The sequence below is a fragment of the Protopterus annectens genome, chromosome 5.part0 (assembly GCF_019279795.1).
Source record: "Protopterus annectens isolate FY-2018-M chromosome 5.part0, PAN1.0, whole genome shotgun sequence".
NCBI classification, from domain to species: Eukaryota; Metazoa; Chordata; order Ceratodontiformes; family Protopteridae; genus Protopterus; species Protopterus annectens.
In genome coordinates, this window is record NC_056735.1 from 1,860,051,545 (window position 1) to 1,860,067,265 (window position 15,721).

Below are 15,721 nucleotides of genomic sequence, written 5' to 3' on the forward strand. Positions count from 1 at the left end.
CTAGTAATGTGTGAAGAGTCTTAATGAGAACAGAGTGTAACACAGAGGAGATAAGCACCACTACTCATTTTTTTGTGCAGTCAATATTTACATATTAGACATGCTTCAGATCTAACCACAGATAGGCACAAGAAAACTAACAAAGATACGAAAGCTGAGCTGTAAAAAAGCTCTAAGCAGCACAGAATGTTCACATTCACAATTTATTACAAAAATGTGTATACCACCACCAAAGTAAAAATAAAATACAACTCTTTATTTATCATTAGTTACACAGCAGAAATGAACAATGTCCTAGATTCTGGACTGTTGACACTTCATACTAGCAGGCTGCAACAAGTCCTGCAGCAGTATAAAATGTGAAAATCTGAAACTTGAGACTCAAAAATGCAAGCATTACAGTTTTCAAAATGAAAGTGCAAAACAGGATGGGACATCAATATGGTTTCCACTCCATGTCATCGGAAGGACTTATATCCACTTTTCTTTTTCCTACATCTGTCCAGTTGGTACTCAGAACTGTACCGGCTGATTCCATCTGAAAAATATGAAAACCAGACGCAGTTAATAAAGCAAACTAAAAGCACCACAATAAAAACTGTGTAGTTTTGATGAATATAATTTATTCTGTTAGATGATCTTTACAACTCAGTCCAACGAATTCACACACACATGCATTCATTTGCTTGCATCTGCTTACTGGGAAAATACTTCTGGATGCTAGAACTCCTTTTCAGAAGAGGTCTGGAGAAAAAAGCTCCACTTGTTGTATTTACCATATATAATCAAATAAACAGTGCACTCAAACAGCATAATACATTAATTACTGATACAAAGTAAAATGTAATACGCTTAAGGAAGCAAAACAGTACTATACACTGACATAGATTAAAAAACTATTTCAGGTAAACACCTTTATTAAATTATTAAAGACACAGGCAAACATACATTGATAGGAAAGAAAACAAAATCATATTAAGATTGTTTTCATTTACACACATTATATTCACGTTTTCTGTCTTTATAACTATCATCAGTCCAATGTATCAATATATGAAACTGCTGAATTCCTGCCTTCCCTTAAACCTCACTCCTCCTCCTGAGAATTATTCTTCACGTACTGTTCCCAAATCTCTTTTACAATATTCGGTACTTCAAATATAGTTGGTTTAGACTTTTATTTACATCTTCTATTAATTGCCTTTTTTGGCAGCCAACAGAAATAAACTTAGCAAGGCCTTAAAATGTTTATTTTATTTTTTATTTATTTTCTTATTAATAAATAAAAAATAAAATAAATTGTTTTCATTTACACACATTATACATCACGTTTTCTGTCTTTATAACTATAATCAGTCCAATGTATCAATACATGAAACTGCTGAATTCCTGCCTTCCGTTAAACCTCACTCCTCCTCCAGAGAATTATTCTTCATGTACTGTTCCCAAATCTCTTTTACAATATTCAGTACTTCAAATACAGTTGGTTTGGACTTTTATTTCCATCTTCTATTAATTGTCTTTTTTGGCAGCCAACAGAAATAAACAAGGCCTTACTATGTCTAGGTAATTATGATTATGTTCCCCTGCTCAAAAGGGTCACTTCCTTAATTACAGCCATTTACTCTTCCAATACTTCTGTCAGAGTGCCCCATATGGAATTTGTAAAATCTGCCAACTCATTACACCCCCAAAACATATGTTCCAAGTTACCTCTTATCTACCTCAGGAAAAATTCTTTGAAGTTTGCTACGGGTATAAAAACACCAACGCAAACCCTTCTAAGCAAACATTCAAAACCTGCTGGACTTTGGTTGCATATCGGGGAGAAATACATATGTCCTCCCATTAACATTAGCTGAAATATTAAGCAGTAGTAGTAGATAATCAGATATGGACTACCTAATGGGAATATACTCATGAAGAGCTCATGGTCAGTCACACTTAAGCAGTTTATCTGTAAAAAAAGATAATGTTAACACAGGAAATTTGATTACAGCAGTAAAATAATACTCTGGTGAAATAAGACTTGATGTATTTAAAGAGGGGACTGACTCCTTATGGAGATAAAGATGTACAATAAACAGTTGAAATGTACAAAAAGATTAACTAAGAGCAGGAACAGATCAAGGAATCTTTCAGGAAAGTACAGTTTTGTACCTACCATAAATGTAGATGTTCGAGTGTTCACCCTGCTGCAGTCATCACACTTGGGTTATCCTGTCGTCAGGCGGTCCCGCAGTCGGCCGGATTTTCAAAGTCTTGGTCCGACGTCGGTTGCTGTCGCCTCATCCCTGACGTCAGTGCGCCAGGGGTACATATATTGCAACAGACGCCATTTTCTTCAGTTTTACTTGCCCCAGATGTCAGGTGCCCTCAAAAAGGTGATCCAAATTAGTACCAAAAGGTGAGAACACTGTACAAACACAAAAACCCTTCAGGTGTAAGCAAATACATCAATAAGGCATAGCAAAGATTTAGCCAGTAGATCAGAGGGGTTGGAAGGAGGGTAACCTGGACTGCAGCAGGGTGAACACTCGAACATCTACATTTATGGTAGGTACAAAATTGTACTATGTTCATCGTGTTACCCTGCTGCAGTCATCACACTTGGGTTGAGTCCCAAAGCTAAGGAAGGGTGGAGGCATCATAAAGGTTTAGTGGAGGCAATGAGGCCCTGCAGAACTGCAGTCGCGAAGCCTGCCCTAGACTTAGAATAAAGAGGTAAGTGATAGTGTTTAGTGAAGGTGTGTACAGAACTCCAGGTTGCAGCTTCTAAAATTTCCTTGGTAGGAACTCCCCTGAGAAAGGCTGTAGAGGTAGCTGTTGCCCTAGTAGAGTGGGATCTAATGGTAGGAGGAACTGGTTTCCCATGATGGGTATAGCAGAATCGTATGCAATGGCCTATCCATTTAGAAATGGTTTGCTTGGATATGGCCTTCCCTTGAGAAGCTGTAGCATAAGAAATAAAGAGCTGGTCAGTTTTTCTGAAAGCCTTAGTTTTATCTAAGTAGTATCGAAGCTGCCTGTGAATGTCCAAGAAATGCAGGAGTCTCTCACCTTTGTTCTGTGGATTGGGGAAGAAAGTGGATAGATGGATGGTTTGATTTAAAGCTACACTGGAAACCACCTTAGGCATGAAGGAAGGATTAGTTTGTTGAGAAACTCTGTCTTGATGAAAAATGAGGAAAGGTTCCACTGCCATAAGTGCCTGTAATTCTGAAACTCTCCTAGCAGAAGTTATCGCCAGGAGCAGGGCAGTCTTCCAAGATAGGAACTGAAGGTCTGCAGAAAAAGCTGGTTCAAAGGGAGGAAGCGTTAGTTTTTCCAGAACAAAGTTGAGGTCCCATGTTGGTGTAGGAGCTCTTCTAGGTGGTCTAATGTTTTTTGCCCCTCTGAGGAACTGCCTTAGGAGTGGATTTGAAAATAAAGATAGATTTGTGTCGTAGTGAGCTGAAATAGCTGAAGCATGGATTTTAATTGAAGAGAAGGAAAGTCCTTTATGCAACATCTCAGCTAAATACTGCAGAATGTGAGGCATATGAGGCTGAGTTGTGTCTTGGCCTTTAGCTTGGTTCCAAGCAGAAAACCTTTCCATTTGTCCGAGTAAGCCTTCCTGGTGCTTGGCCTCCTGGCTTCTAGAATAACATCCAGTACTGCTTGTGAAAGAGGGGCTGGTTGGATGCTTAATTAATTTGACATGCAGTCAGGTTTAAGGTTTTGATCTGGCTGTGTAGAATCTGCATGTCTTGTTGCGTGAGTAAATGAGGTATTTGAGGCAATATCCATGGTGGGCTGTGAGCCATATTCTTCAATAGCGGGTACCAGTGCTGGCGTGGCCAGTCTGGGGCTATGAGAATCATTCAAGGTTTCTCCTTTTTGACCTTCAAAAGAACCTTTGTGAGAAGAGGTAATGGAGGAAAAGCATATGCTGTCAGGTTTTTCCAACTGAAGGAGAGAGCGTCCACTTTCCAAGCTTGATGGTGGAATGTCCTTGTACAAAATTTTGTCAGCTGGTAGTTTTGAGGACTGGCAAACAGGTCTATATTTGGTAGACCCCATCTTTGAGTTAGCAAATATTTGTGGGTCTAGCTTCCACTCATGGGGATCTTTGACGTTTCTGCTTAGGTCGTCTGCCAATGTGTTTTTCTGTCCTGGCAGGAAGTGAGCTTGAAACTGGACTTGGTAGGCCAGAGCTGTGTTCCATAAGATTAGTGCTTGCCTGCAAAGAGGGTAGGAATGTGTGCCCCCTTGTTTGTTTATGTACCACATTACTGTGGTGCTGTCCGTCTTTATTGCCAGTTGTCCAGGCTGTAGTAGATCCTTGAAGGCTGTCAGAGCTTTCTGTACAGCTAGCATCTCTTTTTGGTTTATGTGCAGTTTTCTTTGTTCTGCAGTCCATAGGCCTTGAATGCATTGACCTGCCATGTGCCCCCCAGGCATAGTCTGAAGCATCTGTTGTGATAGTTTGCCTGGGTGGGGGCAAGGTGAAAGGCTGACCCTTGTTGAGGTGACATGCCTGTGCCCACCATAGAAATTCCTGTTGTAGGCAGGGAATGAGAGATATCACTGTGTCCAATCTGTGGCTGTGTTGAGACCATACGTTTTTTAGGTACCATTGTAATTTCCTCATATGCAGTTTTGCAAATGGTATTATCAGAATGCAAGATGCCATGAAGCCCAAAGCCTGCAGAATTTTTCTTGCAGTTAATTGGGTCTTTGTTGCCATTGTCTTGAAATATTGAGTCACAACTAATTGCTTGTCTGGTGTAAGATAAGTCTTCTGGGCCATTGTGTCCAAGCTGGCACCCAGGAATGTCATTTTGTTGTGAGGGTACTAGTTTTGACTTCTTTTCGTTTACTGTGCACCCCAGACAATTTAGTAGATGCTTTACAAAAGTCAGATGTTGTAAGAGAATGTCTTTTCTTTCTGCTTGGATGAGGCAGTCGTCCAGGTATGGATATATCTGAATTCCTTTTTGTCTGCAGTATGCAATTACTGGTGCCAGGCATTTTGTGAATACTCTGGGTGCAGTAGATAAGCCAAAGGGCAGTGCAGAGAATTGATAATGGGTTGAACCTGCAATGAAACAGAGGTATCTTCTGCAACTTTGTCTGATAGGGACATGCAGGTATGCCTCCTTGAGGTCCAACGTTACAAGCCATGCTTCCTTGCCCAACATGGGAAGTAGCTGCTGTAAGTGTTAGCATCTTGAATTTGGGAACTTGTAAGTAAGTGTTTAGAATTGAAAGGTCCAGAATTGGTCTCCAAGCATTTTATTTTCTGGGTACTAGGAAAAGTCTTGAGTAAAATCCTTGGCCTTGTTCTTGAGCTGGTACCCTTTGAATGGCTCTCATGGCCATGAGAGCTGTAATTTGTTTTTGAGCCTCTGCCCTTGGATTTTGTGGCAGGTTTGGCATTCCTCTTTTTATTGGCAAGGTGTGAAAGTGGAATCTATATCCTCGTAAAATTATGTCTAGGACCCATTTGTCCTTTGTGACCATGTGCCAGTTGTCTGCAAAAAGTGCTAGTTTTCCCCCCAGGGGGGTTGAAAAAAGAGCTTTGTTTGGCCAGCTGAGGTGCAAGTCATTGAGTTTGCCTTCTGGTGGGGTGAGACCTGTCTTCTCCTCCGTTCTGGGTTGGAGTGCCCCATTGGCGAGATTTATACTGAGCTTGTGGTTGTCCTCTGCCCCTTGGGCACCTGTATTTACCACTCTGAGGCCTGTCAGTGGCTGGAAAGGACCAATTTTTTGTTGGCCAGTTTCTGCTGAAGCGAGGGGGTTGCACCTGTAGGAAATCTTTGACTGTCTGCATTGATTTTGCCTTATCTTCCATTTTCTTTAAAACGTCTTCTGCTTTAACACCAAAAAGAACATCCTGCTGTAAGGGAGCATCTAGTAGTTTTGCTTTAACATGATCAGGCAGACTTTGTTCCTTTAACCAGGCATGCCTACGTATAACTGAACCAGTGACAGCTGCTCTGCAGGAGGCCTCTAATGAATCAAACCCACATTGTAAGGTATGTTTGCCCACCTGCTCGGTGGCGTGCAACAAATCCTGTACTTCTTTCAATTCAGGTTGTTGAGGTAGGGTGGTTATCTTTTGTTTTAATTGAGAGATCAGAAGTTGCTGATATTTAAGCATATGAAATTGACAGTTTAGAGCTCTCATAGCTAAAGTGGCTGAGGTGTAAACCTTTTCCCTCCATCTGTCTAGTGCTCATGAATCCCTTTCAGAAGGTACTGGATTTTTAGCCATGGAAGCTTTAGCCCCCTTGGGACCCTGGGAGATAGTCTCTGGGTCAGCTACTGGGCTTTTGTAAAGAAATTTGTGGGAATCAGGAACTCTCTAGTATCTGTCAGGCTTGGCCGGGGCAGGAGGCAGAGAGTCAGGGTTGAAACTGGATACTAAATAGACATTATCCACAATGTCCAAAACAGGAGGGATGGCTAGAGGTCTGTGTTGGGGGAGTAATAGAAACTCTCTGAGCCTTTTCTTGGAGTCAGAGTAATCCTGACCTTCCCAGTGAAAATGTTCCCTCATAGTGTGTAAAGTTTCCCTAAAAGAGTAATCTTCTGGAGGGGAAGCTGAGGGAATAGAATCCTCAGCATCAAAATCTTCATAAGGAGAGAAGGAATAGTCTATGTCCTCAGAGGAATCCGAAGAAATAGACAGTTGTTCAGAGGAAGCATATTCTTCCTCTTGTCTAGGCCTTTTGTCAGGAGGAGGCTGATATCGGTCTGAGGCAAGAAAAGTTTCCCCAACGGGGTACTTAGCTTTATAGAAGACTTTGGTCTGAAATTCGAATTCGAAAATCTCAGGAGTCAGCCGACCTGCACTTGCGAACTGCTTCTGCTTCGGGCACCGCGCGGCAAGAAAGACTGAAGAAAATGGAGTTGGTTGCAATATATGTACCCCTGGCGCTCTGACGTCAGGGATGAGGCGACAGCAACCGACGTCGGACCAAGACTTTGGAAATCCGGCCGACTGGGGGACCGCCTGATGACAGGATAACCCAAGTGTGATGACTGCAGCAGGGTAACACGACGAACATGTTTTATCTCAACACTGAATGTTTTACTACAGAGTTTCGACGACAGGGGATAACATTCCACATTTTAGTGAAGTACTTCTAATGCTGAAGGACACATTTTAAGGTTGGGTATTTTTTTTTTTTACTATGCTGTGAGTCATGAGTAGCTGACAAAATGAGGTAGTTGGGTAGTGCAAGAAAATTGAGGTATTTAAGGATGTACTTTGATGGGACCTGTGTGACTGGTCAGCAGGAAATTCTGCTACTTTACCATACCATTATATTTATTTTTTAGTTGCCTGGAGATTAATAAAGATAGAACAGCATAGAGAAGTGACGGTAGCCAATAGGTAGAAAATATATTTTTTTTAAATGACTTACTGTATATGGAAGTCAGACTTCATGCTGTCATCTATTATGATTTCTAACAGTTTTTTGGAGGAAATCTACTACCTTTTTGCACCATTAAAAGAAACGATTTAGGTGGCCAAGGATGAACACAAGATAGCAGCAGATTTCTTCAGCTCCACCAACATAACTACATTAACAGGAAATTATTACTTCAAAATTCAACTAATGGAATAATTTTCTTTCTAAAAACATTTGGAATATCAGTATCTTGAATAATATCTAAAAAAGAAAGAAAATTTAACTAATTTTCCTGTCAGAAATCTTTTTGGAAATTTCTCTCTCATCACTTCTGTTCAGAATGAGTTCCAGCAAGGCTAACAGTCAGGATTCCAGCATTAAGAAAGAGCTTCAGACATTATTATCAACTATACAGCAACTAACAACTAAAATGGACAGACTGGATGTTAAAATTGATAACTTTATAGAGAAAACCACAAAACAAATGGATGTGCTACACCAAGATCTACATCATCAGAAAGCTCAGATAACAGGTATAGAAGAGACACTTAATGATATGGACAACAGAATTACGGAAGAATAAATAAACACTGAATTCTTACTGAAACAAAACACGCACCTTCAATCCAAACTAGATGACTTGGAAAACAGATCCAGACGCAACAATATAAGGATTTTTGGACTGCCAGAAAATATAGAAGGTAATAACATTACATCTTTTTTAAATACTTGGCTTCCCAAAACTTTAGATCTGTCAGAGGCATTTTCTTTTGGCATTGAAAGAGCCCATAGGTCTTTATCTATTTCTAATACAAATAAAAAGTATCCTAGATCAGTTATTGTAAGATTTTTATCATCTTATGACAAGGAGATGATGTTAAAATCTGCATGGGTTAAAGCACCTATAAAAATTAATGAAGCAACTGTGCGCTTTGACAATGACTATTCTTCTTTGGTAACATCAAAAAGAAAGGTCTTTTTACCATTAATAAGAGAGCTTAAGAAAGCACAGTTCAAAACTCATCTTTTATTTCCTTCCAAACTAAAAATCTTTTTACCTGATGGCCCTAGAATTTTGGAAGACTTGGACTCTGCTTTGCTGTATATAAAAAAAATAAAATATCAGATAAAATAGAGGATATGGAATGGGCAAGTCCTTCGTTAAAGAGAATGGCAACAGGAACTTCTTGGAAGACATCAGAGAAACAAAAAAGACTAAAAAACAAATGACATGTTTTATATTTCTTTGAACTCTTTAATTACAGTTTCTGCATTTACAAGAAAACCACAAATATCTTAATGATTTGTACAAAGTTATTTTAATGTGCAAGAACTGAAGTTTGTTTTATGAATAATCAAACTTCCTGAGGAACAAATAACCTGATATAAATCAACTTGTTTCTCTTTTGTGACAAAGAGACCTAAGGTTAGTAATATGATATATTTCCTTTCTTTTCTTACCTTAAATAATAGCATTCTCTTTAAACTAAACATATAGAGGAGGGAGAGGGAGGGCAGGGAGGGGGGATAGATGAAAAGAAGGGAAAAAGGGGAAAAATAATCTACTATCTCTTTAAAATTATTTATGCTGTTTAAATATTACTGCTATATATTATACTATGATTAAATTGCTTAAATACATGATATTAAATAATATGTCATGATATAACTGCAGTTGACTAGAACTAAAGCAGTTGTAAGTAATATGTCTCAGGTTTTACTTTATTAAAACAAACAGCAAGTAAATATCTTTGTAGGTACTTTTTTTTTTTTTTTTTTTTTTTTCACTTATAAGGTAACAAGGTTCTGATAATACTGACATGTGTTTGTAACATACTCTGAATGAGAAAATGAAATGGGACACATAAATATAAGTAATGTTTATGTTAAATAATTGAAGGCTTGGTTTCACTGCCATAGAGACTGCAATGACTTGTGAAGTGCTTCGAGAAGGTTTTACACTGTATAAATCCATTTGCATTTCAAAATGAATGTTTGTCACTTACTTTTATTAAAATTCCCGCCAGAATGTTATAAGAGACAATTTAAGTTATAGGTATCCTCGTGAATAGTGTCCTCGAGCCGTTTTAAAAGCTTCAACATCCAGAAAATACGCAGAGAAGCTGAAAGCAGCCATTCTGAACTTTGACCCCTGATTACAAACAGACTCATCGCAAATTCAAGAAGTAAACTGTTTCAGGAAGTAGAACTGCTGTAAATGCGGTATTGTGATGAAAAACTAACTTTATGACAACAAAATGTGAGTTTTTCTTTATAATAATTTACTTATTTAAGATGTAACTTATAAAATGTAAAAGTTATAATGATTTTAAATGGCTTAATATGCCATAGCAAACAAATGAGATCATTTAGAAGGCATAGAAGCTAAAACTCATGCACATATGACTCTGAAAGCTTATATAATTGCTGCACTTTAATGCATATGGATGCTTATAATTTAAGGATATATAATATTATAATGCATTTATCTTAACTAACATAAACAAGTATGTGCATTATTATGATTTTATTTCAGAAGAAAATGTCATGGGATACATTTTAAAGCTGCAGTGCAGATATATACGATACAGCTGGCTTTCATCACAATGACTTATGCATAACTAGGGATCAATATTGCTTTGTAGTATGTTCTTTTAACTTATATACTGAGAATAATCATTTTTATTTAAATGGTAAGAATAAGTAAGAGAAGGAAGCTTCTAGTGCATGTAGTTTAAAGTTTTAAAGCTACTAACAGTACTGTTATGGCAGAAAATGGGAATACTCTAATATAAGTAATGTCTGAGTCATAATAGCCTGAGATAACAAATGTTATTGAATTCAAATGAGCATAAACATATAATAAGAACCTATCATTACAAATTTTTATTAAACTGCCAAATGGGTATCCTTTTTTTTTTCTCTCTCTTCTCTGCTCCCACTTTCAAGATTGTTAGAATGCTATTATGATAATGAATTCATTATATAGAATAGATGTACATAGCATTATTAAGTTGATTATAAAAGTTTTATATGATTATACGAAGCTGTTATATAAATTGTTTAAGCCTTGCTATAATAGATAATCAAAATAAATGAGGTTAACTTTAGTTAATAATAGTTAGTATTGAATTAATTCGGTGGCAGCTGGAGTACTGCTGCTTAGGATAGGGGGATAACTTGAGTGGTATTTGCTACTCGAAGTTGGAGTTTTTAACTCCAGGCTGGATGCATTGTTTAATCCAAACAATATTTTCACCTGATTATTGTCATGTGTATATAGTTTTGACATCCACATCACATTTTATAAACTCATTGTCACTACAAATAAAAGTTAAAATCTCACAAAATTCCATAAGATTTTCACTAAATACAGCTATAATTAATAGAACACCTAAAGGAGGAGACATAATAATACTTACTTTAGTAAATGTTATTCTGATTATAAGTTTTATATGTTTATAAAAGTTAAATGGTAACTTTAAAAGGAATTTCTTTAAACATTAATGGATTGAATAACCCATGTAAAAGGGCAAGTTTAATGAGATATATTAATCTGCATAGAGCCAACTTAATATTCCTTCAGGAAACACATCTCCTGAAAAAAGATACAGATAAATTAGCCACTAATAAATATACAGTCTTGGTTAGCTCAGAACACACACAGAAAAAAGAGGAGTGGCTATCTTATGGAACAAAAATATGCCCATACCTAAAACTATTAAGTCATATAAAGATGACAAAGGAATGTTCTGCATGGTTACAATACAGATTGATGGGAAAATATATACATTAATTAATGTATACTGGATACCAGGAATTGGCACTAATACAGTGAAACACCATCTCAATAAGATTATATCATTTTCTAAAGGAGATATTATTTTAGCAGGAGATTTTAACTGTATCCTGCATGAAAAAGATACTACTACTATAGGAAAAAGGAAAATCACACCCAATGCAAAACATTTAAAGGATTTCATTAATTTATACCATTTGAATGATATTAATAATCAGACAGATTCTAAATCATTACCATATACTTTTTTTTCTAATAGACATAAAACTTATTCAAGAATAGATAGAGTCTTTATTTCTAACCAACTGGTAACAGACTTAATTAATTCTAAGATCATTTCATGTCCTATATCAGATCATAATTCAATTGTCTTCAAATTTATGGTAAATATCACTTATAATGTTCAGATCAAAAGAATACCAGCATACCTAACTCAACTAAAAGATTATAAAGATTATATACTTACAGAGGTACAACATTTCTTGGACTTAAACACTATACCTGACGTGTCCATTATTTACATTTGGGATGCTCTAAAATCATATTTATATGGACAAAGTATCAGATGGTATAATAATAAAAGGAAATCTTGGGATAAGGAATTAACAGACATTCAAAACAAATTAGACTCATATAAACATAATAATAAGGAAAATATTATGGACAAAAAAGTCATTGAGGAAATAAATAAATTAAATGAGAAATACAAAGAAATTTTAAGAAACAAAGTCAAAATAACATTAGAGAAATATAAATTTCTGTCTTACTCAATAAGTCCCAAATATTTACATAGACTTAAAAATAAAACAAAAAGGCTGAATAAACAAAATCACATCAAAGAAATTTTCTCTCCAAGGAAAAAGAAGAACGTCTCTAGTTTACCAGAAATATTAGATGAATTTAGAAATCACTTTCATAACATTAACCATAATAACATTAATATGGATTCTAAAGATAAAATAAAGAACTTTATAATTACAAACATGAACAAAAAACTTAATAAACAACAGCCTAGATTAATAGATAAAAATATTTCATATACAGAGGTTATCACACAAATAAATAAACTTAAATCAAACAAAGCACCAGGTAATGATGGTATTATTCCTGAGATTTATAAAATCCTTCCTAAGAGTACCTACTCATTAATACATAAGGTTTTCATTTCAGCTCAAAATGAGTTGTCAATTCCCCCATCCTGGCAATACACATTTATTTCACCAATTTTGAAACCCAATAAAGATCCAACTAGATGCACTTCATAAAGACCTATTTCATTACTTAATGTTGACTATAAAATGTTCATGAATATATTTGCTGACAGATTAAAGACAATCATTCCAAGTATAATAGATATAGACCAGACAGGCTTTATTATAAATAGAAATACTTTTGATAATATAAGGAGAACTTTAACTCTAATTGATTATGCAAACAGAAAAAAGAAAGATTTGACACTCATCAGCCTTGATATAAGTTCAGCATTTGACTCAGTAAGTTGGACTATTTGTTTATCTTACTGAAGTGTACAAATTTCTCTGATAAATTTGTGAATTTAATTGAACATCTATATAAAGGAGCATTGGCTTACATTAAAATAGGAACATATGTCTCACAAAAAATACCCATATTAAAAGGTACAAAACAAGGGTGTCCACTTTTACCATTATTATTTACTTTAATAATGGAGCCTTGGGCTAATTTGATTAGAAACAGCAATGATATAGAAGGATTTGATATAGATGAAAATACAATATCTAAAATCCAACTTTTTGCAGATGATGTTCTAATTACATCAGCAGGAACAAATTCTTCTATGCGGTCATTATTTGACGAGATGACAGATTTCAAGAATATTTCTGGTTTGATATTTAATGAAGAAAAAACTAAAATATTACCAATATACGCAGGGAAAAATGTTCTCACTAATGATTTTCTCAAATACATACCCAATTCAGGTCAAATAACTTATTTAGGCATAACATTAACTAAAGATATTAAATCTATTATACATAGTAATTATAGTAATTGTCTTCATAATATACAAATCATTTCAATAGCTGGAACAATATGTTTTTTACCATGGAAGAAAGGCTCACAATTATTAAAATGATAATATTCCCGAAGATATTATACATAATACAATCAATAATACTCCCACCTACAAAAATAATTATTAGGAAATTAAATTCACAAATGTTAAATTTCTTATGGGCACCTAATAGACCTAGGATTGCATTAAAGAAACATACTAATAGTTGGTCTCAAGGGGGCATATCATTTCCAGACTTTAATTTATATGCTATCTCTTCTATTATAAAAGTTATAACATTGCTAATAGATCAGTCATATGTTGCAAAATGGAAGGAATATTGGGAATTAATTAGCATGCACTTCACAAAAATATTGTTAATACACAAAAATACTATTATAAACAATCCCATGTTATGGTTACTAAAAGAGTTTTGTACCTCATCTATTACACCAAAATATATAGCTAGTTACCCATTAAATATTATTATTAGATATCGCAATTTTATATATATACATCCTAAGTATAAGGAATGGAATTTTATCTTATTTCCTATAATGTATACACAAGGTATTCTTTTATCATTCACCTCTGAAAGAACTCTTCTAGTCACAGAGAATAATTTAAAGTATTGGTATCAGATGCTGTCTGACAATAAAGTAAAAAATTTAGACTTCTTAAAGCAAGAATTTGATTTGAGAGAAACATGTTGGTTAGAGATTCAGACTTTTAGACAACATCTTATTAATAAACTTGATTTAATGTCTTTAACAGTTAAAGAATCTGTCCCAATTCTGATTGACTACTTAATATTAAATTTACAACATAGGGTTTCTGATAAAGGTAAGCTCTCACACATACATAAAATTATTAGAGATGAAACCTATTATAGTTCAGATAATTACTGGAATTATTTCATTTCCATTAATGGTGAATCACCAAAACAACAAGATAAACAATATATATTGGAATCTGCTTATAAAACTACTTCTTCTATTAATTGGAGACTTTTACCTGGAAATTTTTACATAGATCTTTCTATACACCCTTAATGATGAATAAAATAAACAATAAAGACAACATATGTAAGAGATGTACTGTAGAAATAAATGCTGATTGGGCACATATGTTTTACGATTGTATAAAACTGAAGGAATATTGGATGTTAATCAATGATTTTTTGCAGGCTCTTTTCACAGATAATTTCATAGTCTCTAAATCACTTATATTATTTAACACCCCTGTTCCTAAATGTGTTAAAAAAGTTAAACGTCCTTTATTATGGTCAATTCTAGCAGTGGCTAGAAAAATAATAACCAGAAACTGGATTTCAGATACTCCTCCTTCACTTAATGAATTTAAAAATGTTATGATTGAAGTGTGTCATATGGAACTAATGACAATAAAGTCAAGAACCATTAGGAAAACATCTTACGATAATATATGGGATACCTTACAAAACTTGTTAAAACAGTCTTAGTTTCATTAGTAAGATGTTACAGTTTAATTAATTGATTTGATTTACAGTGGATGTCTTTGTAAATACTTTAGTTGTTTTATCAAATGTTATAAATCTTTATATATTAACTGCTTGTATAAGATTGTTATAATATTTATTTTGTAAGTTAAAAATAATAAACTTGTTTTAAAAAAAAAAAGAAACGATTTAGAAGTATTTTATGTACAGTAAATTATTTGGGAAGGAAGAGGAATAAGTTTTTTTTTTTGGGGGGGTTATGAGAGTTACTTAGCCAGGATTCAATGGATGTACAGAATTCTTGGGCAATGTGTTGGAACTGTGTTAAATTTGGGATTCAGAATATGAGTGTAGAACCAAGTATTGAACAAGGGCTGTGTGTACTGGATCTAAAATGGACTCTTGTGGTACTTATTTTATGTTTGTTTACCAGGATAGTCTGACTGGGTGGGAGACCCATTTTCAGCAGAGGCACGGGGGGGGGAGCCCTACAGGTTATAGAGAATAAACATATTTGAAATTATTGAATTATTACAAGCATATGTTAGGACAGGATGGTAAGAAAAACATATCTATATTATTATTTACAATTGTCAAAGAAAAAGAAAAACATACAGTTATAATAAGAAACATATATAACTATAATGATAGCTACAATTTTCAACAAGAAAAATCATAATATTTAGAGGAAGCACACTCACAATTGAGAAAAAATGTCATTTAGCTAAACATAGCTTGGGTTTTATATATGCATAGATAACAGCATTTGTTACTGATTAAGTGTAAAAGTAGGAGATAAAAGGTTTACATAGTTTGAGTATGCTGACAGAAATGCATTCTGGAGAGTAGGGTGGAGATAGTGGGCAGCCAGGATTTAGGCAAGAGCAAAGCCAGTTATTAGATAGGTGGGTCCTAAGCAGTGATTTAAATTGTTGAGGGGATACTTGCAGTTATATGTTGTGGGGTCAGATTCCATGTCCTGCAGATACGACTGGAGTAGAGAGAATCAC

At 35.0% G+C, this 15,721-nt stretch overlaps 1 protein-coding gene across 1 annotated transcript in view; it reads right to left on the reverse strand.

Moving 5' to 3' along the window:
- Positions 1-235: 235 nt before the first annotated feature.
- The window catches only part of SUGT1 (SGT1 homolog, MIS12 kinetochore complex assembly cochaperone), a 1,565,243-nt gene continuing 1,549,757 nt past the window's right edge, over positions 236-15,721 (reverse strand). The window contains exon 10 of the mRNA XM_044071688.1: positions 236-538. Coding sequence (XP_043927623.1) covers positions 437-538 — 102 coding nt within the window. The 3' untranslated portion in view covers positions 236-436. The remainder of the gene's footprint in view (positions 539-15,721) is intronic.